Below are 24,518 nucleotides of genomic sequence, written 5' to 3' on the forward strand. Positions count from 1 at the left end.
GAGGGAGACGTCAACGATGCTTGCTTGGCGGCGTCCACGGGTAGAAAGGAGTAACCTACCGAACATATCTCGATGCTCTTTTTTGATGAAAAGTAATTTCCAGAATATTTTTGTGTTGGAAATTTTGTTTTTCTTTTCAGAAAGTATTTTGGATATTAGAATGAAAAAAATATTAAGCACTTACTAAATTTTATTTAATATTTTGTGTTTTAAGGAATTGAAATTACCATTCACTTTTTTAAGTGGACATATTCACGAACTGAGGATCCATGTACCATGGACAAAACTGGGTTCAGAACCAGTGGTAATTACCATCAATACAATGGAATGTATTTTGAAACTTAAAGATGGGATACAGGTAAGAAATTATTGAACCTAGTTGTTTATATTAACCAATTTTAATAGTTATTAGTATTTGATATTTTTTTAACTTTTGGGATGTGTCAGGTTTTACATAAACAAATCTTAGCTCACACACTTAATTTTTTTTTACATACCTATTAAAGTAACATAATTAATTGCAAAAGGGTTTTCTTAAATTTGGATAAAACATCCTAATGGTTATTTTCATACTCATTTTACTTAATCTCATCATAGACTTAATAGGGATTATGCATATTGCTCATTACCTATATCTGCTAGAAATGGGGCCTGATTGTGTCCAATTTTTAGGTGAAGGTTTTTGAATTTTTGCAAAGTGACATTTCTAAATAAGATGGAAATTTCTCAGGTTATTTTTTGAGAAGATGAAAATATATTGAATTTCCCTTCATACCTAATTTCATTGTGTCTTTGAAGTTTTGTCATCAGAAACTGATTTTTTTCTGACTTCTTTCTTCTCTGACCCATGTTACATTTCTTTTCAGTGTTTTTGTTAAGGTATAATAGTGATTTTAAGGAGTTTCCACCAAAAATTTTCTAATCTAGGAAGCAAACAGGTCTGGGCAGCAGCATATTGTGATGAATTTTTCCACTTTTATCCTGTATAAAAGTAGTGTCTCTGTCTTTCATTTTTATTACTTTTTCCTTAGCCTGTATTTAATTTTCAGTTTTAAGGAAGCCTTTCTAGATCAAGTGAATTGATGAGTATTATTAAATTTCAATTTCTGTGAAATGAGTAAAGGTTATTTATAAATTACTAAAATCATTTCCTATTTGCAGTAGATACTTTGAGTGTCATATGAACCTACTGGGCTCAAAACTGTTTTTCTTTCTGTGAAATCTCTAATTCCAAACCTTTATTATGCAATTTAACTTAACTAATGTAGTTCCTGGAAGTGAGTAGACCAATGCTATACTCTCATTAAAATTTATTTTGGGAACTTTAAATATCTGGGAGATTGATTTAGGAATCTGTAGATAGTTATGTGCAACAAAGTTTTATTTTACATTTATATTTGGTAATACTTAAATGGTTCTTAATCATCATCTGTTCCTGGAATTTAATTTTTTTTAAAGAAGTCTGGACTTGGTTATACCACCCATGCAGTGCTACATATTAAGTGAAAAAAAAAAAATCCAGACACTAAGTGTTTTTTCAATGGGAAGGTGGAAGTTTCAAAGCCAGATGTCCCATAAGAAACACATTTTAAAAGAGGCAAATTACAACTAATTATAGAGGCTGCAGAAAAAGATTTGTAACACATGACTTAGTGTAACCTAGAACTAATATTTGATATTGGACCATGCAGATGGCTACTGCAGGAATGATCAGATTTCCTGCTTATATGGTATTTGAGACTTGAATTTTGTGGTGTGTACAGCAAAAGGTCAAGTGTCATGAATGTAAACCACTCTCAAAACAAGTATTTTTTACAGATGTTTAAAATTTTGAGGTAGAAAGGATTTTTGAAAATTGCAGTTGACATTTGGACAAATTATTCAGCATTGTACACCCCTGGAGAGTTATACTTGAGTTTATGCTAGTGATTGGAATTAATTTCTTAGTAAAAACATTATAGATGAAACACATTTTAAAATAGTTTATTTTCCTATTTTAAGCTTTGATTAGTATAATAGGAAATTAAGTTAAAAAACTATATATGTGTTAGTAAAATTGAGTAAGCCCATATTTGATTTATATTATTTCAAATTATTATAGATGCACAATGAAGAAAAGACTTATTTTCTAAATAAAATTAGTGTGGATGGTAGGTTAAATGAAGGGGCCTTTTAGAGTTACAGGTATGAATCTGTTAAAAATAATATTGTATGAGAATGTAATAAAATGAAATTTAAAAGTTAGAAATCTGAGGTTTATTCAGAAAACATCATTATCAAAAAACAATATTGCTGAATTTCTTGATAAGAAGGCATGTGTAGTTTGTAAAGTTCAATTAAATTCTAACATTTGTTGATTTTTATTTTACTCATCAGTGCACTGAAAAGCATTGTAAGATATTTATATAATTTCCACAAAAGCTACTTAGAAAAAGAGATTTATAATGATTGTGACTCCTTTGATAATAGTTATAGTATACTTCCTTAACATGTCTTTGTGATCATTTTTAATTATAGAGATTTTTTTGATGCGCAGGTGACCAAGTTGTTGTGTTTGGTAAGATAAAGTCACCTTGATGTCCAGTCTGAATTAGTTTAATATATTGATATTTCACTTAGTAAATATGCTATTTACTCTGAGAGACATATCTGTGTCAGTCATACCCACCTTTAGATCCTGTAGATTTGAACTGTTTTCTTTTTCTTTTTTGGACTTGAGACACAGAATTTGATTCATGACACATTATCACTAGTGGTCCAGGTCTGACTTGTTTATTTAGCCAGTTTTCTCCACCCTAGGCTAATCTAATAAATACTTGTGGACCCAGCATACAGCTGAAGAATGAAAACCTTACCAGTAACTTAGATTTAACTATGTGCTCCTCTTCTTTTGCATATTTTTGTTTATCCTCTGTGGGCCTCACCTGTAAACTAGGGCAAGACTTGCTACATAGTTCTTTTATTCTTTCATTGTGTATGCTTTCTCTGCTCATCGTGTTAATAATAAGTCTTGCAAAAAGCTTCTTCAACCTAAAGACAGTAGTAAATTTATTTTTAAAGTACTAATTTATTCTGGCCTTTGTGCCACCTAGAAAGTAAACTTTCAAAATCTTTTGACCTAATAAATGTAACCGTTTGTAAGGCCCTTTATAGAAGTGATACTTGTTATTCATAAAAACAAACAAACAAAAAAACTTTAAAAAATCTTTTGAACCTAAACCAAAACTATAAGTACCATTCAAAACTTGAGATAAAAAAACTAAGCTTTTTGTTAATGTATTGTGTTGGCCAAAAAGTTCATTTGGTTTTAAGTAAAAACATTTTTCATTTTCACCCGGAACTTTATTGAACAACGTATCCATTAACTGAACAAACTCTTTGGCCAGCACAATATGTGCTTTTAAATCCTGGTTAGTGCTCAGAGTTACAGAGCAATCTTGCCTGTCCTCTTTCCTTGCATGTTTTGATGCGGTGGAAATTGGTTATTGGAAGTTTTGCTAAGGCTATTAACGATATTTACATGGCTTTTTATTTATTTTCTTAACACTTTAATTCTCTTATCTGAGGCTGGATTAATCTGGTTGACTGCTGCTGTGGTTTGAGTATGTTCCCCCAAAATTCATATGTTGAAGCCCTAACCCCCAGAGATGATGATATTAGGAAGTGGGGCCTTGGGAAGATGCTTGTCATGAGAGTGGAGACCTCATGAATGAGATTAATGCCTTTTATTTATTTATAAAATTTAAAATTTTTAAAATAAATTTATTTATTTTATTTATTTATTTTTGGCTGTGTCAGGTCTTCGTTGCTGCACGTGGGCTTTCTCTAGTTGTGGAGAGCGGGGGCTACTGTTTGTTGCAGTGCGCGGGCTTCTCATTGCGGTGGCTTCTCTTGTTGTGGAGCACGGGCTCTAGGCGCTCGGGCTTCTGTAGTTGTGGCACATGGGCTCAGTAGTTGTGGATTGCGGGCTCTAGAGCGCAGGCTCAGTAGTTATGGTGCACGGGCTTAGTTGCTTCACGGCATGTGGGATCTTCCCGGACCAGGGCTCGATCCCGTGTCCGCTGCATTGGCAGGCGGATTCTTAACCACTGTGCCACCAGGGAAGCCCCCATTAGTGCCTTTTAAAAGAGGCTCCAGAGAGATCCCTAACCCCTTCTGCCAGGTGAGGATGCAATGAAAAGGCACTGGCTGTGAACCAGAAAAAGGGCCCTCGCCAGACCAGGTTGGTACCTTGACCTTGGACTTCCTAGCCTCCAGAGCTTTGAGAAATAAATGTCTGTTGTTTATTAGCTACCCAGTGTGTGGTGTTTTGTTATAGCAGCCCAAATGGCCTAAAACAACTACCTTTTCACACATTGAGTAAGGGCTCAGAATTGCTGACTTAGGTTGTGGAATTTATTGTACTATTATTGATTCCCTCACTGGCACTACTACAGGTTAGTGATGGTGGTGATGATACTAGCAGATAGCTTAGTCTAGGTTCTGTCTGTAGATTCCTTCTATGAAAAATGAGACTTAGAGTTCCCTATAAATTATGAGTAGCGTCTTTACTTCCCCTAGGGAATCCTTTTATATTGGGTGCATAAATATTTACAAATGTTACATCCTCTTGTTGGATTGACCCCTTTATCATTATGTAATGCCCTTCTTTTTCTCTTACTACCATCTTTCTTTCAAAGTCTATTTTGTCTGATGTAAGTATAGCTACCCCAGCTTCTTTTAAATGTTTCTATTTGAATGAAATATCCTTGTATCTGAAGTGAGTCTCTGGTAGGCAACATGTTAGGTCTTATTTTTTATCCTTTCACCACTCTATTTCTTGTGATTGGAGAATGTAGTCCACTTACATTTAAGGCCATTTTGTTAACTGTTTTCTGGCTGTTTTGTAGTTCCTTTCTTCTTTCTCTCTTCGTGATTTGATGACTGTCTTAGTGGTAAGCTTAGAATCCTTCCTTTATCTTTTGCATATCTGCTGTAGGTTTTTGCTTTGTGGTTATCATGAGGCTTATATATAACAGCATATGTTTATAACAGCCTATTTTAAGTTGATAGCAACATGTGTTTGAATACATTCTAAAGCTCTACATTTTTATCCCCCACAATGTTATGTTTTTGATGTCACATTTTACGTCTTTTTATCTTGTGTATCCCTCAACTAATTATTGTGATTATAGTTATTTTTACTGCTTTTGTCTTTTAACCTTCACACATCATGGCTTTATAAGTAATTAATCCACTGCATTTACTGTATATTTACCTTTACCAGTGAGATGTATATTTACTTTCATATGTATTTTTCTTTTTAAAATTTAATTATTTTTAATTGAAGTATAATTAACTTATTATATTAGTTTCAGGTGGGCAACATAGTGATTCTATATTTTTGTATATTACAGAATGATCACAGGATGAGTCTAGTTACTGTCACCATACAAATTGTTACAGTAGTACTGCCTATGTTCCCTAGGCTGTACATTATATCCCCTTGATTTTATAACTGGAAATTTGTACCTCTTAATTTGCCTCACCTTCTTCATTCTTTCTCCCACACCCTTCCCCTCTGGCAATCACCTGTTTGTTCTCTGTATCTATGTGTCTGTTTCAATTTTGTTATATTTGTTTATTTGTTTTGTTTTTGAATTCCACATATAAGTGAAATCATATGGTATTTGTCTTTCTCTGATTTATTCATTTAGCATAATGCCCTCTAGGTCCATCCATGGTGTTGCATGTGGCAGGATTTCATTCTTTTTTATGGCTGAGTACTATTTCATTTTGTGTATGTGTGTATATGCTACATTTTCTCCATTCATTTATTGATGGACACTTAGGTTGCTTCCATATTTTGGCTGTTGTAAATAATGCTGCAATGAACATAGGGGTGCATATATCCTTTCAAATTAGTGTTTTGTTTTCTTTGGAAAAGTGGGATTCCTGGATCATATGGTAGTTTAATTTTTTGAGGAACTTCCTTATTGTTTTCCATGGTGGCTGTACCAACTAACATTCCCAACAACTGTACGTGAGGGTTCCCTTTTCTCCGCATCCTTACCAACTCGTGTTATTTGTTGTCTTTTTGATAATAGCCGCTCTGACAGGTGTGAGGTGATATCTCATTGTGGTTTTGATAATTTCATTCCCCTGATGATTAATGATGTTGAGCATTCCTTCATGTGTCTGTTGGCAATCTTTATATCTTCTTTGGAAGAATGTCTGTTCAGGTCCTCTGCCTATTTTTTAAATTGGGTTGTTTGTTGTTTTTGATGTTGCGTTACATAAATTCTTTGTATATTTTGGGTATTAACCCTTTATCGGATATATTGTTTGCAAATACAGTTGTTTGGCTGCCTTTTCGTTTTGTTTTTGTGTTTCATCACGTGTAGTTTTGTGAAACCACTGCTACCATGATCGAGATATAAAAGTATATCACCATAACAAGACTTCCTTGTGCTACTCCTTTTAACTGTACTATCACTTTCCCTACCTCCTGATCCCTGGCAACCACTAACCTGTCCTCATTTTACATAATTTTATTTCAAAAATAACAAATATAAATGGAATCATACAGTATGTAATATTTTGAGCATAGATTTTTTTCACTTAATATAAATCCCTTGAAGTTCAACCAAGTTGGTGTGTGTATCAGTGGTTTGTTCCTTTTTATTACTGAGTAGTATTTTACTGTATGGATATATTTATACCATGGATTGTTTAACCATTCACCCATTGAACAACCTTTTGGTAGTTTCTAGGTTTTGGTATTACAAATAAAGCTACTGTGAACATTTATGTACAGATTTCTACATAAGTTTTTATTTTTCTTGGATAAATGCCCAAGGATGCTATTGTTGGGTCCTATGGTAATTTCATTTTTATTTTAAAAAATGATTGCTAAACTCATTTACAGAGTGGCTATACCCACTATTCATTCCTATGAGCAGTGTATGAATGATCCAGTTTTTTTTGTATAATCACTAGCATTTGGTATTGTCACTATTTTTAATTTTAGCCATTCTGATAAGTATGTAGTGATGTCTCATTGTGGTTTTAATTGGCATTTTCCATATGGATAATGATGTTGAACACCTTTTCATATGCTTATTTGCCACATGTATTAGTGAAATATCTGTTCTTGTCTTATGCTCATTTTCTGATTTTGAGAGTACTTTATATATTCTAGACATAAGATCTGTCTGTCAGATACGTGGTTCGCAAATAGCTTCAATTTGTAATTTGTCTTTTCATGCTCTTACCAAGGCCTTTTACAGAGTGAAAGGTTTCTGTTTTGATTAGGTCCAGTTTATTAATTTTTCCTTTTATGCATTGTGGTTTCAATGTCAGATCTAAGAATTCTTTGCCTAGCCGAAGATCATAAAGTTCTTATGTGTTTTTTCCTAAAAGTTTTATAGTTTTACATTTAAATCTATGATCCTTTTTTTTTTTAAAAGAAGATGTTGGGAGTAGGAGTTTATTAATTAATTAATTTATTTTGGCTGTGTTGGGTCTTCGTTTCTGTGCGAGGGCTTTCTCTAGTTGTGGCAAGCGGGGGCCACTCTTCATCGCAGTGCACGGGCCTCTCGCTATCGCGGCCTCTCGTTGCGGAGCACAGGCTCCAGACATGCAGGCTCAGTAGTTGTGGCTCACGGGCCTAGCTGCTCCGCGGCATGTGGGATCCTCCCAGACCAGGGCTCGAACCCGTGTCCCCTGCATTGGCAGGCAGATTCTCAACCACTGCGCCACCAGGGAAGCCCCTGTGATCCATTTTGAGTTAATTTTAATATAAGGTATGAGGTTTAGTTTGAAATTCGTCTTTTTGCCTGTGGATGTTCACTTGTTTCAGTACCATTTGTTGAAAAGATTGTACCTCCTCCATTGAATTGCTTTTGCCATTTTGTCAAAAATCAGTTGGGCACGTTTATGTGAGTCTGTTTCTAGGTTCCCTATTCTGTCCCTTTGATTAATATATCTATCCTTGTGTCAATATCACACTGTCTTGATTACTGTTACATAGTAAGGCTTAGTTAGCATTGGGAAGAATGAGTCCTCCTACTTTATTCTTCTTCAAAATTGTTTCTGGCTATTTGAAATAGTCTTCTTTCCAGATAAATTTTAGAATAAGCTTGTTTAGAAAAATCCTTGCTAGGGTTTGGCAGAAATTGCCTTAAATGTTTAGGTCAGTTTGGGGAGAATTGACATCTTTACCATATTGTCTTCCAAGCCATGAGCACAGTGTGTCTCTCCAATTATTTAGATTTTCTTTGATTTCTTTCATCAGCATTATGTTTTTCCAGCATGTAGATCCTATATATGTTTTATTAGATTTATACCTAAATATTTTATTTTCTTTGGAGCATTTATAAATGTTATTGTGGTTTTGATTTTGGTTTCCAGTTATTCATTGTTATGCAATTGATTTTTGTGTATTGATCTTGTGTTCTGCAACTTTGCTTCATTTGTTAATTACAGGAGGTTTTTTTAGTAGATTTCTTGGGATTTCTTATCTAGATAATCATGTCATCTACAGGTAGAGAGAGTTTTGTTTGTTTCCAATCTATATGCTCTTCCATCCCTTTTAAATTTACAAGCAATATTTATACCTCTTCACTGAATCTGGCTCCATGATGCCATTGTAAACACTTTGGCAGAGGTCATTAGGAACATCATTTTTGCAAGATCCAGTGGACACTTTTCATTTATCTTTTTTAATCCTCACTCAGTTGTTATATTTGATGATTCTTTTCCTGTCTTTCTGGCACCCTTTCTCTGGCTCCTCTTGTGACTTCATTTCTGCTATCCATCCCACATTTTTTTTTTTCCCCCAGATTTTTAATTGGAGTTTCCCAGGCTTTCATTATTTTAGTCCTTGTTTCTCCTTGGGTAATTTTATTCCTAGTGGATTTAGTTATCACTATATGCTATTTATTCATAAAATGCTATTTTAGGGTCCAGTCTCTTTTTTTTGCCCCTGAGCTCCAACACCAAGAGCAAAATGGACTTTAACTTATATGTCCCATAGAATGTTCCAAACTGAATTTATCTTAAACCTCAAATCTGTTCCTCCTTATATATTTCCTATTTCAGTGAAAAATTCCACTTTTTACCTTTAATCCAAACTAGAAACCCTGACAACATGCTTAACTTTCATCTAGCTCTGGATTCTACTGTTACATTATCTCTTGAATATTTCTTTTCAGTCTTCATTGGTACTTCTCTCCAAACCATTTTTTTTTTTTTACACTGCCTCTGGGCATGATATTTCTAAAATGTAAACTGGATTGGTACTACCGTGCTTAAAATTTCTTAATGGCTACTGTCCTTTTGCTTTCACAATTCTTCTCACTTTTTTCAGCCTGACCTCTGGAATCACTTTCTTTTCTTTCATATTTTAGCTACCCTGAATCATTTGTAGTTCCTCAGACTCACACTGTCTTGATTACTGTAGCGTCTATATAAATATAGTAAGCAGTTCATTCATGGACATGGGTAATAGATGAGAATGATTTTCCTGAGCACCATTTTCGTTATCTTATCAATAAAGTCTAGATGCTCAATTTCCATTAAAATATTGGTAAACTAGAATATCCTTTACTTCAAGCTTAGTATAAGCAATTTTTTAAAATGTCTTTTGTCCTTATAAAATCCATAGAAAAATTCAGTTCTTCATTATTTATATAGTTATCCACTTGGATGAATTGCACAAAATTTATGTGTTGCCTCTGGCATTCCCATACTCTCTAGAGAACTTCTAATAAGTTTAATATTCATATAAACAAATTTGTTGATAGAGGCAAATCTACCCAAAAAATTCAATTTAAGGTAATCAGAAATTAAATACAAATACTTTCAGTTTTCTATTGCATGTCTCAGGAAAAAAATTCCAGAAAGTTCCAAAAAGCAAGTCTTGAATTTGCCCTGCACCAGCAACTATTTGTTTACATAGCATTTACATTGTATTAGGTATTATAAGTAATCTAGATGATTTAAAGTGTATGGGAGGATGTGTGAGTAGGTTATATGCAAATACTACACCATTTTGTATAAGGGACTTGAATATCTACATAGTTTGTTATCCACAGGGGTCCTAGAACCAATGCCCCATGGATATTGAGGAATGACTATATCAGGGTATATAATTTTTCAGTAGTAGAAGTTTGATTGTAGTAACTGTTTGGTGCACAGTGCTTTTTCAGTTTTCAGGATTTTGTCTTTAGGGTAAATCTCCAGAAGCAGAATTCCTGAGTCAAAGGATATGATTATTTAAAAGCTTGTTTTTGAAACAGATATTGCCAAATTGCTTTACAAAGGGTTTTATTAGTTAGCTCTTCCATCAGCTGATTGGAAGTGTACATTTTACCAAATCTTTATGAACAATGTGTATCATATTAAAGGAAGAAAGCATGTTTGAGATTTGATGATGTGAACAGTGTTGGTTTGTTGTTTTAATTTTTATTTGTCTGGTTACTATGGAAGTTGAAGTTTGCCTGTGTATTTTAGTTATTTCCCTTTTTTGTGAGGTGTTTTGTGTCCCTTATTGTTTTCTCATTAGGGTGTTGGTAATTTTCTTAATGTTTTTCACCTCTTTTAGTATTAGCTCTTTTTTGGGGATTTATTTATGATTTTCCCCATTTGTTTTTTACATCTGGCTTTTCATTTTTTACTTTCAACTTATATGAACATGTTTAGATTGACACATTTGTTTTCTTTTCACTCTGATTTTTTTTTTTTTTTTTTTTTTTTTTTGTGGTATGCGGGCCTCTCACTGCTGTGGCCTCTCCTGTTGCGGAGCACAGGCTCCGGATGCACAGCCTCAGCGGCCATGGCTCACGGGCCCAGCCACTCCACGGCATGTGGGATCTTCCCGGACCAGGGCACGAACCCGTGTCCCCTGCATTGGCAGGCAGATTCTCAACCACTGCGCCACCAGGGAAGCCCCACTCTGATTTTTTTCCATTGCTTTTAAATAGTTGGACTTCTTTCACTGTCTTATTTTATGTTTTCTATATTTCTCTCCTTTTTAATGCAATTTTCTTTTTTTAATATTATTTGGGTTGATGGTGCTTTTTAGATTCAGTTTTGTGTATTCCATTGGTTTTAAAGTTATACTTCTATTTTTGTCCTTTTAGTAGTGATTACTGTGAAATTTTTACTATGTATACCTAAACTCTAAATTGTTGTTATACTAATTTTACTCCTTCCTATTAATCAGTTTTGAGGATCTCAGAAGGCTTTAACTTATCTTCTTTCCGTCTTATATGCTGTTATTCAGAATTTTAGTTTCATTTTACTTTTATACCTCCCAAATTAATTGCTGTTGTTATTATTCTTTGTGTAATGAATACTTATTTGGTCTTATTTGCCTGTTTATCAGTTTTCTTGGTTTGTTGTTTTTAGCATCTCACTTCTTTCTGGGTTTAATTTCCACCTTTATGAAGTACTTTAAAAAATATTACAAAAGAGATTCTCTTAGTGGTGAACATTAAATTTTCATTGTCTAAAAAATCTTTATTATAGTCTCTTTCATTGATAGTCTATTTGGTTGCATCAGGTTGGTGGATATTTTCTCTCAGTGCTTTGAAAATATTAACTCCACTATTGAATTGGTTCTGTTTTTGCTGTTGAGATTTTTATATATTAGTGGTGTTACCATTTTATTGTAAAATGTGTCTTTTTTTTTCCTTAATTGTAGTTAAGATCTTCTTTTTCAAATGTCTTTGCTCTTCTTCTGTTTCATGATCTGCCTCTAGGACTGAATTTCTTTTTTGTTATCCTTTTTAAGATTTATTGTGTTTCCTATATCTATGGATTTATGTTTTTGATAACTTCTGAAAAATCTTTATCTCTTTGAATATTAATTCTGTCTTATTCTTTCTATTTTTGCCTTCTAAAACTTGTTTTACATACGTTACAACTTCTCAGTCTATCCTTTGTATCTCTGATCTTTCATATTTATCTTGTTGTCTCTCTGTGCTGCACTGTGGGTAGTGAGACTCAAATCTGAGTCTCTCAGATCATAAACTTACGTGCAATTCATAAGAGGGTTTGAAGTTTACTGTAGTCCAATGGTTCTCAAAGTGTGATCTGAAGACTGCTAGGTCATGGTTTACTTTTTTCATCATCATTCTCTTATGAGTGTAGAGTGGAATTTTCCAGAGGCTACCTGATGTATGACACTGGTAGATTGAAGGCAGAAGTAAATATGAGAATCCAACTGTTTTCTATTAGGCCAGATATTTTAAAATGTAAAATAAAATAATTCCATTCTTTTTACCAGTTTTCTTTTTGTTTTGGAAAATATAGCTATTTTTCATAAAAAGCAAAAACAAAGTTTTATAATTTGTTTATAATTATGTTAATGTGATAGATTTCTTATTTTTAAAAGCATATATTTAAACTTTTTTCTCCTTTTTTATTTCTCCTATGGTAAATATGGGTAGATTTAACCCATTTATACAAAAGGTTATTGGTGCTCTCAGTAATTTTTAAGAGGGTGAAATGTCCTGAAATCAGAAACTTTGAGGACCCTTGTATAGAGAGTTGAGAGTAGGCAGCCACTGAATTATTTTAAGCTAGTAAGCAACTTGATTGAATTTGTAATTTAGGAAGTTGACAGGCTTTTCAAAGTTGAGGAATAGATTGGAGGAGGTGATTTCAGATAATTAGTTAAGCTCATTTTGCCATATTCTAGGAGAAAAGTGATGGGGCCTAGATGGAACTAAGTCATTGGCTGTGTGATAACTAAAATTATCATTTTAGTATATTTTCCTTTATTTGAAGGAAGCGTTGAAAAGTTCATTCAGCAAATTGTTATCGAGTGCCATAGTACCGTACTAAATACTGAGGATATAGTGGTTAATGGGAGGACAAAACCTTTCCCTCCTCTTGAATGTTTTAAGGAAAAAATGTTATATCATGAGTTGCTTATGATTTGAATTTTAGCATAGAAATGTTGTCTGTAGTCTTAGAACCACCAGATGGTAGAATACTTTGCTTTAGAGTTAGGTTTGTTTTTGAGCTGAAATAACTTGAGTAATTTAAAAACATTATTGAAAAGGAAATAAAAAACCCAAAACCAGGAACATCCACAAATAACTTGTGGATGAATGAAGATGAAGATAAATGTGTTTCAAACTGTATTCTATGCCTTAAAAATTCAGGAACAGAAGAAATCATGGTTTCTTGAACTTCTACCTTTGTCTAAAGCCTCCTAATCAGAAGTAGTAGAACACTCTTTTTCGTTAAGCTGTTTGGGAAAATAGCTATGTGTTATAAAGATCGAGTTCTTAAAAAATATATATATTTAAACTGTAGAATCTTTTATTATGTCATGTATAAGCTTGAAATTTGTGCCACGGGAAAACCAAACTTGGCGTAAGGTGGATTTTTTGGTTTAATAATTTTTTTTAACATTAAGGAAGTTTTAATTCTTGTTTGCCACTCTGAATGTTTTTGGGGGGTTCTGTTGTATTTGTTTTATCCTTGGGAAGACTTTTATTTTCTTTTTTCAGCTGTAAGAGGTATCTTTATTCTCTCATAGGTCTTCTAACTTAGGAAGAAGAAAAATTCGGATTGAGATAAAAAAGGAAGACTTTTAGTTTCATGAAGGACTTTCTAAGAATGTTATGAATGAATGAAAATATGGGGTTGTAATAGAAGTGCCAGTACAACCTTAATTATAGTGTTCAGTGCTGTGGACACTATAATTTATATGTCTGAATGCTGGGGGGAAAAAAAGCTGGTTTGAGACTTTGCAACTTGATGGTAGTTGCAAGTTCTTTTTCCCCCTGTTAGCATTAAGCCATCTCAGTGTGTTAGCTGGAAGTAAAGATAATTAAGAACACAGACTGCAGCTTCTAGTTTTTTATTTCTATTTCTATTATTCTATTTCTATTATTGCTATTTTTTATTTCACAAGGTCTATACGTTCCCTTTTAATCCATAAAATGCAACGGTTCTCTGATTTTTGTTTTGATTATTAGATGCTGCTAGTTTTCTTTTTTCTTCAATTGGTTCATTTTTGCCTTGATTTTCTTTTTGAAACTTCAGGTATCTTATCTTTAGAAACTGTACCGAGCCTATATCTGATCTTAGTTTTCTATAGTCAGATTATAATTGGGTTTTACTAGTCTGAATAACAATTTCTACCTATTAATTGTAGTGTTTTAGATTATTCACATTTTATGTAATTTTCCATAAGTTCAGGTTTAAGTCTAAATTTTTATTTGTTTACTATTTGTCCCATTTAATTTTTCTTCCTTTTTTCTTTTCTCCTGCCTTTTTTTTTGATTAGTTGAGTATATTTTGCATTCCATTTTATTTTCATTATTGGCTTTTTGCTATAACTCTTCATTTTCTTATTTCGTGGTTGTTTTAGGGTTGACAGTATGCATGCTTAACTTATCATTGTCTACTTTTGAATAATAATATACTACTTAATGGATAATGAAAGTATTCTCCTTTACTATGCTTACATCAGTATGATTCTCTTTATACCCTGCCATCATTTGTGCCAGTGTTGTTATAACTCTTATATATATGTTACGGACCCCAGGACTACATCATCATCATCATCATTGTCTTCATCATCATCATAGTTATGACTGCTTTGAACAATTAATTGATTTTTAAGAAATTAAAAAACAAAAAGTGTCTGTCGTATTTACCACATAGTTATTTCCGGACTCTTCATTCCTATATGCAGATCAAAGGTTTTAATCTAGCAGCATTTTACTTCAGCTTAAAGAACTTCTAAAAATAGTTTTTGTAGTGCATTACGTATCTACAAATTCTTTCAGCTTTCGTTTGTTTGAAAAAGTCTTTGCTACTTTCTTTGCTTAAAAACTCTGACTTCTGGATTTAACCTTTGGGGTTATTTCTGCTTATCTGCTTATGGTTGGGCTTTTCTAATAGCAGCTGTGTCTACTTTGTTTTCAAACGAGAATAATAGCAAGAGTTGGAATGAGAGAAGATGGCCAGCACTTAGAAGATGAAAAGATCTTAGTAAGAGTAATATAGATAGCTTAAAGTAATTGCTTCCTTCTATGAACTCTTTAAACACTTTGTTAGCAAACTCTCTAATATTATTTGTCAAAAAATTTAACTTTATTTTTCTTATTTGTTAAGTGAGAATAACGATATCTTATAGGATGTTTGTGATGATTATGAACAATGAATATAAAGCTCTTGCATTGCTATACCCGTAATAATTAGTTACTCTCAATATTATTTTACAACTTATGTCTTGTTTGCTTTTAAAAATACTCCTTTAGGGCTTCCCTGGTGGCGCAGTGGTTGAGAGTCCGCCTGCCGATGCAGGGGACACGGGTTCGTGCCCCCGTCTGGGAGGATCCCACGTGCCGCGGAGTGGCTGGGTCCGTGGGCCATGGCCGCTGAGCCTGCGCGTCTGGAGCCTGTGCTCCGCAACGGGGGAGGCCACAACAGTGAGAGGCCCGCGTACCGCAAAAAAAAAAAAAAAAAAAAAATACTCCTTTATAAATAATAAATACTCTGAAGTCAAGGACTCTTTCTTTTCCCACTGTGAACAACTTTGATCTCCTGTGCACTGTGCAGAGTATCCTGAATATAGCAGGTGCTTTCTTTCTTTTGACCCTTTACCACCTTCTTTCTACCTTATTATTTCCAGGCTCTTTTTTTTCATGTCTAGACCTAATGGAGTCTTTTCCTGTCTCGTGTTACTCAACATCCACTTATTCATTAACTCACTGTAATATGGCTTCTTCCCTCACCACTCTAATGGAACTACTCTTTCAAAGTTCTGTAGTCATCTATTTGTTAGTAGTCCTAGTAAATCTTAATTTTTGGTTTTCCAGTTTAAGATGATTGTAAATACTATAATATTCATATTTGCCATCTTATTGGTGAAGAATTAAATTTGCCCACATTGTCCAAAAATAGAATAATTTTAAGGAGTGAATCTTGTTTTGTGTTGATGGTTATTTTGTACATCTGCATACACCAAGGTACTGATGATGATCAGCACTCCTTAGTTGTTGAACTATTCCTGAAGGCTAGTCTTGCACCTCCAACATTGTTGCGCTGTTTAGCTCAGGCATGTTTTACTGTTTGCCTCAACTTGTCTAAATATAAACTTCCCTCCAAGTTAGAGCTCGTTCTCAGCTTTAGTTATCTTATTTAGTAGAACCATTATTTACCTCTGAATTGCATTTGTTTTATAGGGAAGATAGGCATTATCATTGTTGACTATAAGTAAAATTTTCTAATATTTACAATGCAAATGCAATGCCAAGAAAAAGGGGGAAAATGTTATTTAGGGTCCTATTAAGTAGTTCAGATTAACAGAGGATTTTCCAGTGTATCAAAGAAAAGCCAATAAGAGACTGGATATAACTTTAAGAAACAAAATATTATTATTCTTTTCTTATTTTTGAATGAGACAAACTTTAAACTGTTAAAGAGTATGTTTTCTGAAAAATAAGTTTATTTTATATATAAATTTTAATTTCTTAATAGATAAGAATATATTGTTGTCTTATAACAGTTAAAGTATTTAGATCTTTTCTTAACTATTGTTTAAAGTATCTGTGAATATGAGTGGACACTCAAGTATAGAATAGATGTTAGGGGATTTCAACTACAAAATAAACAAGTGTTTCTTATTTAAACAGAGATATAGTAAACATCATGGCTCTTGAGGTTTTTTTCCTTTTTTTTTTAAACAGCACACTTATACTATAGCTCTACAGCCAAAGTCCCCTTCATAGCAAAAGTGAAATGAATCATTATAATCTGAATACTTAGCTATTACTAAATTTTAAAATTCTTACTATTGTTACAGTGTATAATTTAATTCTTTTAACCTTTACTTCAATTATTTAAAATCTCAATTGGCTTCATTAGTATTGTTGAGATGTATTCATAGTACTACTGAGAAAATTCTACTGTGTTTTACTGAAAATTTATCTTGAAATGTATTCTTTTCTTCTTGTGTACTGAATGCTCCTGGGTTTCTCTTTTTTTGGATTTATATATGATTAGAAGATGTTTCTAGTTTTTCCCCCAAACTTATGTATCTTTTTCCCCAAGTTAGTTTTAGATCTTATTTTCTTTATCATGTTGGCCAAATTTTAACTTTTACTTTTGCATATGTTTAGAATGTGCTGTTTTGATATATATATATTTTTCAGAAATGTTATATTTTTCTTTTCCTCGGGTCTGTAGAATCTTCTTCAGCCTATTTTCTTACTGAAAATTACTTTCCTTTCTCTTACTAAAGCTTTATTGTTTCATTAGAAATTAGTTAAAGGGATAACAGTAGAAATGCCTTGTCTTCTTGGCAGTACTATAGCCAAGCAAAAATCTTATGCTTTTCCCCCTGGGCTATTTTATAAGATTCCCTTGTAATTTAGATATATTTGTGGTCTGACGTTTTTTGCCTTATAAAACAATGAAAACACTGGGTTGCAGAGCAATTTCAGGTTGAATAATTGTTTATCCTGTACATTTTTATTAAGGCAAATGTTTTAAAGCGGGAGTCATGAAACTATGGCCCATGGGCCTACTGCCTGTTTTTATAAGTAAGTGTTTTTTGAAACACAGCTAAGTATTGTCTGTGGCTGTTTTATTTCATTTTATTTATTTTTTATCGAAATATAGTTGACATACAACATTATGTTAGTTTCAGGTGTACTACACAGTGATTTGATAATTGTATACATTAGGAAATGATTATCACTATAAGTTTAGTGTTGATCTGTCCCCATACAAAGTTATTACAGAACTATTGACTATGTTCTTTATGCTGCATATTACATCCCCATGGCTTATTTATTTTATAACTGGGGGTTTGTACCTCTTAATCCCCTTCACCTATTTTGCCCAACCCCTCACCTTCCTCCCCTTTGGCAACCACCCATTTGTTCTCAGTATCTATGAGTCTGTTTAGGTTTTGTTTTGTTTTTTAGATTCCACGTATAAGTGAGATCATGTGGTATTTGTTTTCTTTGTCTGACTTATTTCACTTGTGTCATACACTCTAGATCCATCCATGTTATTGCAAGTGGCAAGATTTCATTTTTTTAAAGGGCTGAGTAATATTCCACTGTGTGTGTGTGTGTGTGTGTATGTGTGTGTATACACACACACACCACATCTTCTTTATCCATTCATCTATCGATAGATATTTAGGTTGCTTCCATATCTTGGCTATTGTGCATAATGCTCCAGTTAATATTGGGGTGCATGTATCTTTTCAAATTAGTGTTTTTGTTTCCTTCAGCAAATACTCAGTATTGAAATTGCTAGATTATATGGTAGTTTTATTTTTGATTTTTTGTGGAACCTCCATACTGTTTTACATTGTGACTGCACCAATTTACAATCCCATCAACAGTTCACAAGGACTCCCTTTTCTCCACATCCTCACCAACACTTGTTACTTGTTGTCTTATTTTTTTTTTTTTTTTTTTTTTGTGGTACACGGGCCTCTCACTGTTGTGGCCTCTCCCGTTGCGGAGCACAGGCTCCGGATGCGCAGGCTCAGCGGCCATGGCTCACAGGCTCAGCCGCTCCGCAGCATGTGGGATCTTCCCGGACCGGGGCACGAACCCGTATCCCCTGCATCGGCAGGCGGACTCTCAACCGTTGCGCCACCAGGGAAGCCCTGTTGTCTTTTTTTTTTTTTTTTTTTTTTTTTTTTTTTTTTAAAGTTTATTTATTTATTTTTTAAATTAGTTTCTGCTTTATAACAAAGTGAATCAGTCATACATATACATCTGTTCCCACATCCCTTCCCTCATGCATCTCCCTCCCTCCCACCCTCCCCATCCCACCCCTCCAGGCGGTCACAAAGCACCGAGCTGATCTCCCTGTGCTCTGCGGCTGCTTCCCACTATCTATCTACCTTACGTTTGGTAGTGTATACACGTCCATGCCTCTCTTTCGCCTTGTCACAGTCCACCCTTCCCCCTCCCCATATCCTCAAGTCCATTCTCAAGTAGGTCTGCGTCTTCATTCCCGTTTTGCCCCTAGGTTCTTCATGACATTTTTTTTTTAAATTCCGTATATATGTGTTAGCATACGGTATTTGTCTTTCTCTTTCTGACTAACTTCACTCTGTATGACAGACTCTAGGTCTATCCACCTCATTACAAATAGCTCAGTTTCGTTTCTTTTTATGGCTGAGTAATATTCCATTGTATATATGTGCCACATCTTCTTTATCCATTCATCCGATGATGGACACTTAGGTTGTTTCCAGCTCCGGGCTATTGTGAATAGAGCTGCAATGAACATTTTGGTACATGTCTCTTTTTGAATTATGGTTTTCTCAGGGTATATGCCCAGTAGTGGGATTGCTGGGTCATATGGTAGTTCTATTTGTAGTTTTTTAAGGAACCTCCATACCGTTCTCCATAGTGGCTGTACCAATTCACATTCCCACCAGCAGTGCAAGAGCGTTCCCTTTTCTCCACACCCTCTCCAGCATTTATTGTTTCTAGATTTCTTGATGATGGCCATTCTGACTGGTGTGAGATGATATCTCATTGTAGTTTTGATTTGCATTTCTCTAATGATTAATGATGTTGAGCATTCTTTCATGTGTTTGTTGGCAGTCTGTATATCTTCTTTGGAGAAATGCCTATTTAAGTCTTCTGCCCATTTTTGGATTGGGTTGTCTGTTTTTTTGCTATTGAGCTGCATGAGCTGTTTATAAATTTTGGAGATTAATCCTTTGTCAGTTGCTTCATTTGCAAATATTTTCTCCCATTCTGAGGGTTGTCTTTTGGTCTTCTTTATGGTTTCCTTTGCTGTGCAAAAGCTTTGAAGTTTCATTAGGTCCCATTTGTTTATCTTTGTTTTTATTTCCATTTCTCTAGGAGGTGGGTCCAAAAGGATCTTGCTGTGATTTATGTCATAGAGTGTTCTACCTATGTTTTCCTCTAAGAGTTTGATAGTTTCTGGCCTTACATTTAAGTCTTTAATCCATTTTGAGCTTATTTTTGTGTATGGTGCTAGGGAATGATCTAATCTCAAACTTTTACATGTCCCTGTCCAGTTTTCCCAGCACCACTTATTGAAGAGGCTGTCCTTTCTCCACTGTACATTCCTGCCTCCTTTATCAAAGATAAGTTGGCCATATGTGCGTGGGTTTATCTCTGGGCTTTCTATCCTGATCCACTGATCTATCTTTCTGTTTTTATGCCAGTACCAGACTGTCTTAATTACTGTAGCTTTGTAGTATAGTCTGAAGTCAGGGAGCCTGATTCCTCCAGCTCCGTTTTTCGTTCTCAAGATTGCTTTAGCTATTCGGGGCCTTTTGTTTTTCCAAACAAATTTTGTAATTTTTTGTTCTAGTTCTGTGAAAAATGCCATTGGTAGTTTGATAGGGATTGCATTGAATCTGTAGATTGCTTTCGGTAGTAGAGTCATTTTCACAATATTGATTCTTCCAATCCAGGAGCATGGTATATCTCTCCATCTATTTGTATCATCTTTAATTTCTTTCATCAGTGTCTTATAGTTTTCTGCATACAGGTCTTTTGTCTCCTTAGGTAGGTTTATTCCTAGATATTTTATTCTTTTTGTTGCGATGGTAAATGGGAGTGTTTTCTTGATTTCATTTTCAGATTTTTCATCATTAGTGTACAGGAATGCCAGAGATTTCTGTACATTAATTTTATATCCTGCTACTTTACCAAATTCATTGATTAGCTCTAGTAGTTTTTCGGTAGCATCTTTAGGATTCTCTATGTATAGTATCATGTCATCTGCAAACAGTGACAGCTTTACTTCTTCTTTTCCAATTTGGATTCCTTTTATTTCCTTTTCTTCTCTGATTGCTGTGGCTAAAACTTCCAAAACTATGTTGAATAAGAGTGGTGAGAGTGGGCAGCCTTGTCTTGTTCCTGATCTTAGTGGAAATGGTTTCAGTTTTTCACCATTGAGGACAATGTTGGCTGTGGGTTTGTCATATATGGCCTTTATTATGTTGAGGAAAGATCCCTCTATACCTACTTTCTGCAGGGTTTTTATCATAAATGGGTGTTGAATTTTGTCGAAAGCTTTCTCTGCATCTATTGAGATGATCATATGGTTTTTCTCCTTCAACTTGTTAATATGGTGTATTACATTGATTGATTTGCGTATATTGAAGAATCCTTGCATTCCTGGGATAAACCCCACTTGATCATGGTGTATGATCCTTTTAATGTGCTCTTGGATTCTGTTTGCTAGTATTTTGTTGAGGATTTTTGCATCTATGTTCATCAGTGATATTGGCCTGTAGTTTTCTTTCTTTGTGACATCCTTGCCTGGTTTTGGTATCAAGGTGATGTCGGCCTCGTAGAATGAGTTTGGGAGTGTTCCTCCCTCTGCTATATTTTGGAAGAGTTTGAGAAGGATAGGTGTTAGCTCTTCTCTAAATGTTTGATAGAATTCACCTGTGAAGCCATCTGGTCCTGGGCTTTTGTTTGATGGAAGATTTTTAATCACAGTTTCAATTTCAGTGCTTGTGATTGGTCTATTCATATTTTCTATTTCTTCCTGAGTCAGTCTTGGCAGGTTGTGCATTTCTAAGAATGTGTCCATTTCTTCCAGGTTGTCCATTTTATTGGAATAGAGTTGCTTATAGTAATCTCTCATAATCTTTTGTATTTCTGCAGTGTCAGTTGTTACTTCTCCTTTTTCATTTCTAATTCTATTGATTTGAGTCTTCTCCCTTTTTTTCTTGATGAGTCTGGCTAATGGTTTGTCAATTTTGTTTATCTTCTCAAAGAACCAGCTTTTAGTTTGGTTGATCTTTGCTATCGTTTCCTTCATTTCTTTTTCATTTATTTCTGATCTGATCTTTATGATTTCTTTCCTTCTGCTAGCTTTGGGGTATTTTTGTTCTTCTTTCTCTAATTGCTTTAGGTGCAGGGTCAGGTTGTTTACTCGAAATGCTTCCTGTTTCTTAAGGTGGGATTGTATTGCTATAAACTTCCCCCTTAGAACTGCTTTTGCTGCGTCCCAAAGGTTTTGGGTCGTCGTGTCTCCATTGTCATTTGTTTCTAGGTATTTTTTAATTTCCTCTTTGATTTCTTCAGTGATCACTTCGTTATTGAGTAGTGTATTGTTTAGCCTCCATGTGTTTGTATTTTTTACACATCTTTTCCTGTAATTGATGTCTAATCTCATAGCATTGTGGTCGGAGAAGATACTTGATACAATTTCAATTTTCTTAAAATTACCGAGGCTTGATTTGTGACCCAAGATATGATCTATCCTGGAGAATGTTCCATGAGCACTTGAGAAAAATGTGTATTCTGTTGTTTTTGGATGGAATGTCCTATAAATATCAACTAAGTCCATCTCGTTTAATGTATCATTTAAAGCTTGTGTTTCCTTATTTATTTTCATTTTGGATGATCTGTCCATTGGTGAAAGTGGGGTGTTAAAGTCCCCTACTATGATTGTGTTACTGTCGATTTCCCCTTTTATGGCTGTTAGTATTTGCCTTATGTATTGAGGTGCTCCTATGTTGGGTGCATAAATATTTACAATTGTTATATCTTCTTCTTGGATCGATCCCTTTATCGTTATGTAGTGTCCTTCCTTGTCTCTTCTAATAGTCTTTATTTTAAAGTCTACTTTGTCTGATATAAGAATTGCTACTCCAGCTTTCTTTTGATTTCCATTTGCATGGAATATCTTTTTCCATCCCTTTACTTTCAATCTGTATGTGTCTCTAGGTCTGAAGTGGGTCTCTTGTAGACAGCATATATATGGGTCTTGTTTTTGTATCCATTCAGCCACTCTGTGTCTTTTGGTGGGAGCATTTAGTCCATTTACATTTAAGGTAATTATTGATATGTATGTTCCTATTCCCATTTCCTTAATTGCTTTGGGTTCGTTATTGTAGGTATATTCCTTCTGTTGTGTTTCTTGCCTAGAGAAGTTCCTTTAGCATTTGTTGTAAAGCTGGTTTGGTGGTGCTGAACTCTCTCAGCTTTTGCTTGTCTGTAAACGTTTTAATTTCTCCATCAAATCTGAATGAGATCCTTGCTGGGTAGAGTAATCTAGGTTGCAGGTTTCTCTCCTTCATCACTTTAATTATGTCCTGCCACTCCCTTCTGGCTTGTAGGGTTTCTGCTGAGAGATCAGCTGTTAACCTTATGGGGATTCCCTTGTGTGTTATTTGTTGTTTTTGCCTTGCTGCTTTTAATATGATTTCTTTGTGTTTAATTTTTGACAGTTTGATTAATATGTGTCTTGGTGTATTTCTCCTTGGATTTATTCTGTATGGGACTCTCTGTGCCTCCTGGACTTGATTAACTATTTCCTTTCCCATATTGGGGAAGTTTTCAACTATAATCTCTTCAAATATTTTCTCAGTCCCTTTCTTTTTCTCTTCTTCTTCTGGAACCCCTATAATTCGAATGTTGGTGCGTTTAATGTTGTCCCAGAGATCTCTGAGACTCTCCTCTGTTCTTTTCATTCTTTTTTCTTTATTTTGCTCTGCATCAGTTATTTCCACTATTTTATCTTCCACCTCACTTATCCGTTCTTCTGCCTCAGTTATTCTGCTATTGATCCCATCTAGAGTATTTTTCATTTCATTTATTGTGTTTTTAATCGATGCTTGATTCATCTTTAGTTCTTCTAGGTCCTTGTTAACTGTTTCTTGCATGTTGTCTATTCTATTTCCAAGATTATGGATCATGGAAATAGAATCTTGGATCAGCTTTACTATCATTATTCTGAATTCTTTTTCAGGTAGACTGCCTATTACCTCTTCATTTGTTAGGTCTGGTAGGTGTTTATCTTGCTCCTTCACCTGCTGTGTGTTTTTCTGCCTTCTCATTTTGCTTATGTTACTGTGTTTGGGGTCTCCTTTTTGCCGGCTGCAGATTCGTAGTTCCCGTTGTTTTTGGTGTCTGACCCCAGTGGCTAAGGTTGTTTCAGTAGGTTGTGTAGGCTTCCTGGTGGGGGGGACTAATTCCTGTGCTCTGGTGGTTGAGGCTCGATCTTGTCTTTCTGGTGGACAGGTCCACGTCTGGTGGTGTGTTTTGGGGTGCCTATGGCCTTATTATGTTTTTAGGTAGCCTCTCTGCTAATGGGTGGGGTTGTGTTCCTGCCTTGCTAGTTGCTTGGCATAGGGTGACCCGCACTGTAGCTTGCTGGTCGTTGACTGAAGCTGGGTGCTGGTGTTGGGATGGAGATCTCTGGGAGATTTTCGCTGCTTGATATTATGTGGAGCTGGGAGGTCTCTTGTGGACCCGTGTCCTGAAGTTGGCTCTCCCACTTCAGAGGCACAGCACTGGCTCCTGGCTGCAGCACCAAGAGCCTTTCATCTACTCGGCTCAGAATAACAGGGAGAAAAAGTAGAAAGAAAGAATTAGTAGAAGAAAGAAAGAGAGAGGGAAAGAAAGGAAGAAGGGAAGAAAGGAAGGAAGGAAGGAAGAAAGAAAGGAGGGAGGGAGGAAGGATGGAAAGAAAGAAGGAAAGAAAGGAGGGAGGGAGGGAGGAAGGAAAGGAAGAAAGACAGGAGGGAGGGAGGAAGG

At 34.8% G+C, this 24,518-nt stretch overlaps 1 protein-coding gene across 10 annotated transcripts in view; it reads left to right on the forward strand.

Annotated features, from left to right (window-relative positions):
- The window catches only part of VPS13B (vacuolar protein sorting 13 homolog B), an 805,800-nt gene that overhangs the window by 14,115 nt on the left and 767,167 nt on the right, over nt 1-24,518 (forward strand). For 9 of the 10 annotated variants that reach the window (XM_081258369.1, XM_081258366.1, XM_081258373.1 and 6 more), the window contains exon 3: nt 215-358. The exons of the other annotated variant lie outside the window; for it this stretch is intronic. In XM_081258369.1, coding sequence (XP_081114495.1) covers nt 215-358 — 144 coding nt within the window. The remainder of the gene's footprint in view (nt 1-214; nt 359-24,518) is intronic. 10 annotated transcript variants of the gene reach the window in all.

Source organism: Mesoplodon bidens (genome assembly GCF_964165515.1).
Source record: "Mesoplodon bidens genome assembly, chromosome: 16".
Classification (NCBI taxonomy): Eukaryota; Metazoa; Chordata; class Mammalia; order Artiodactyla; family Ziphiidae; genus Mesoplodon; species Mesoplodon bidens.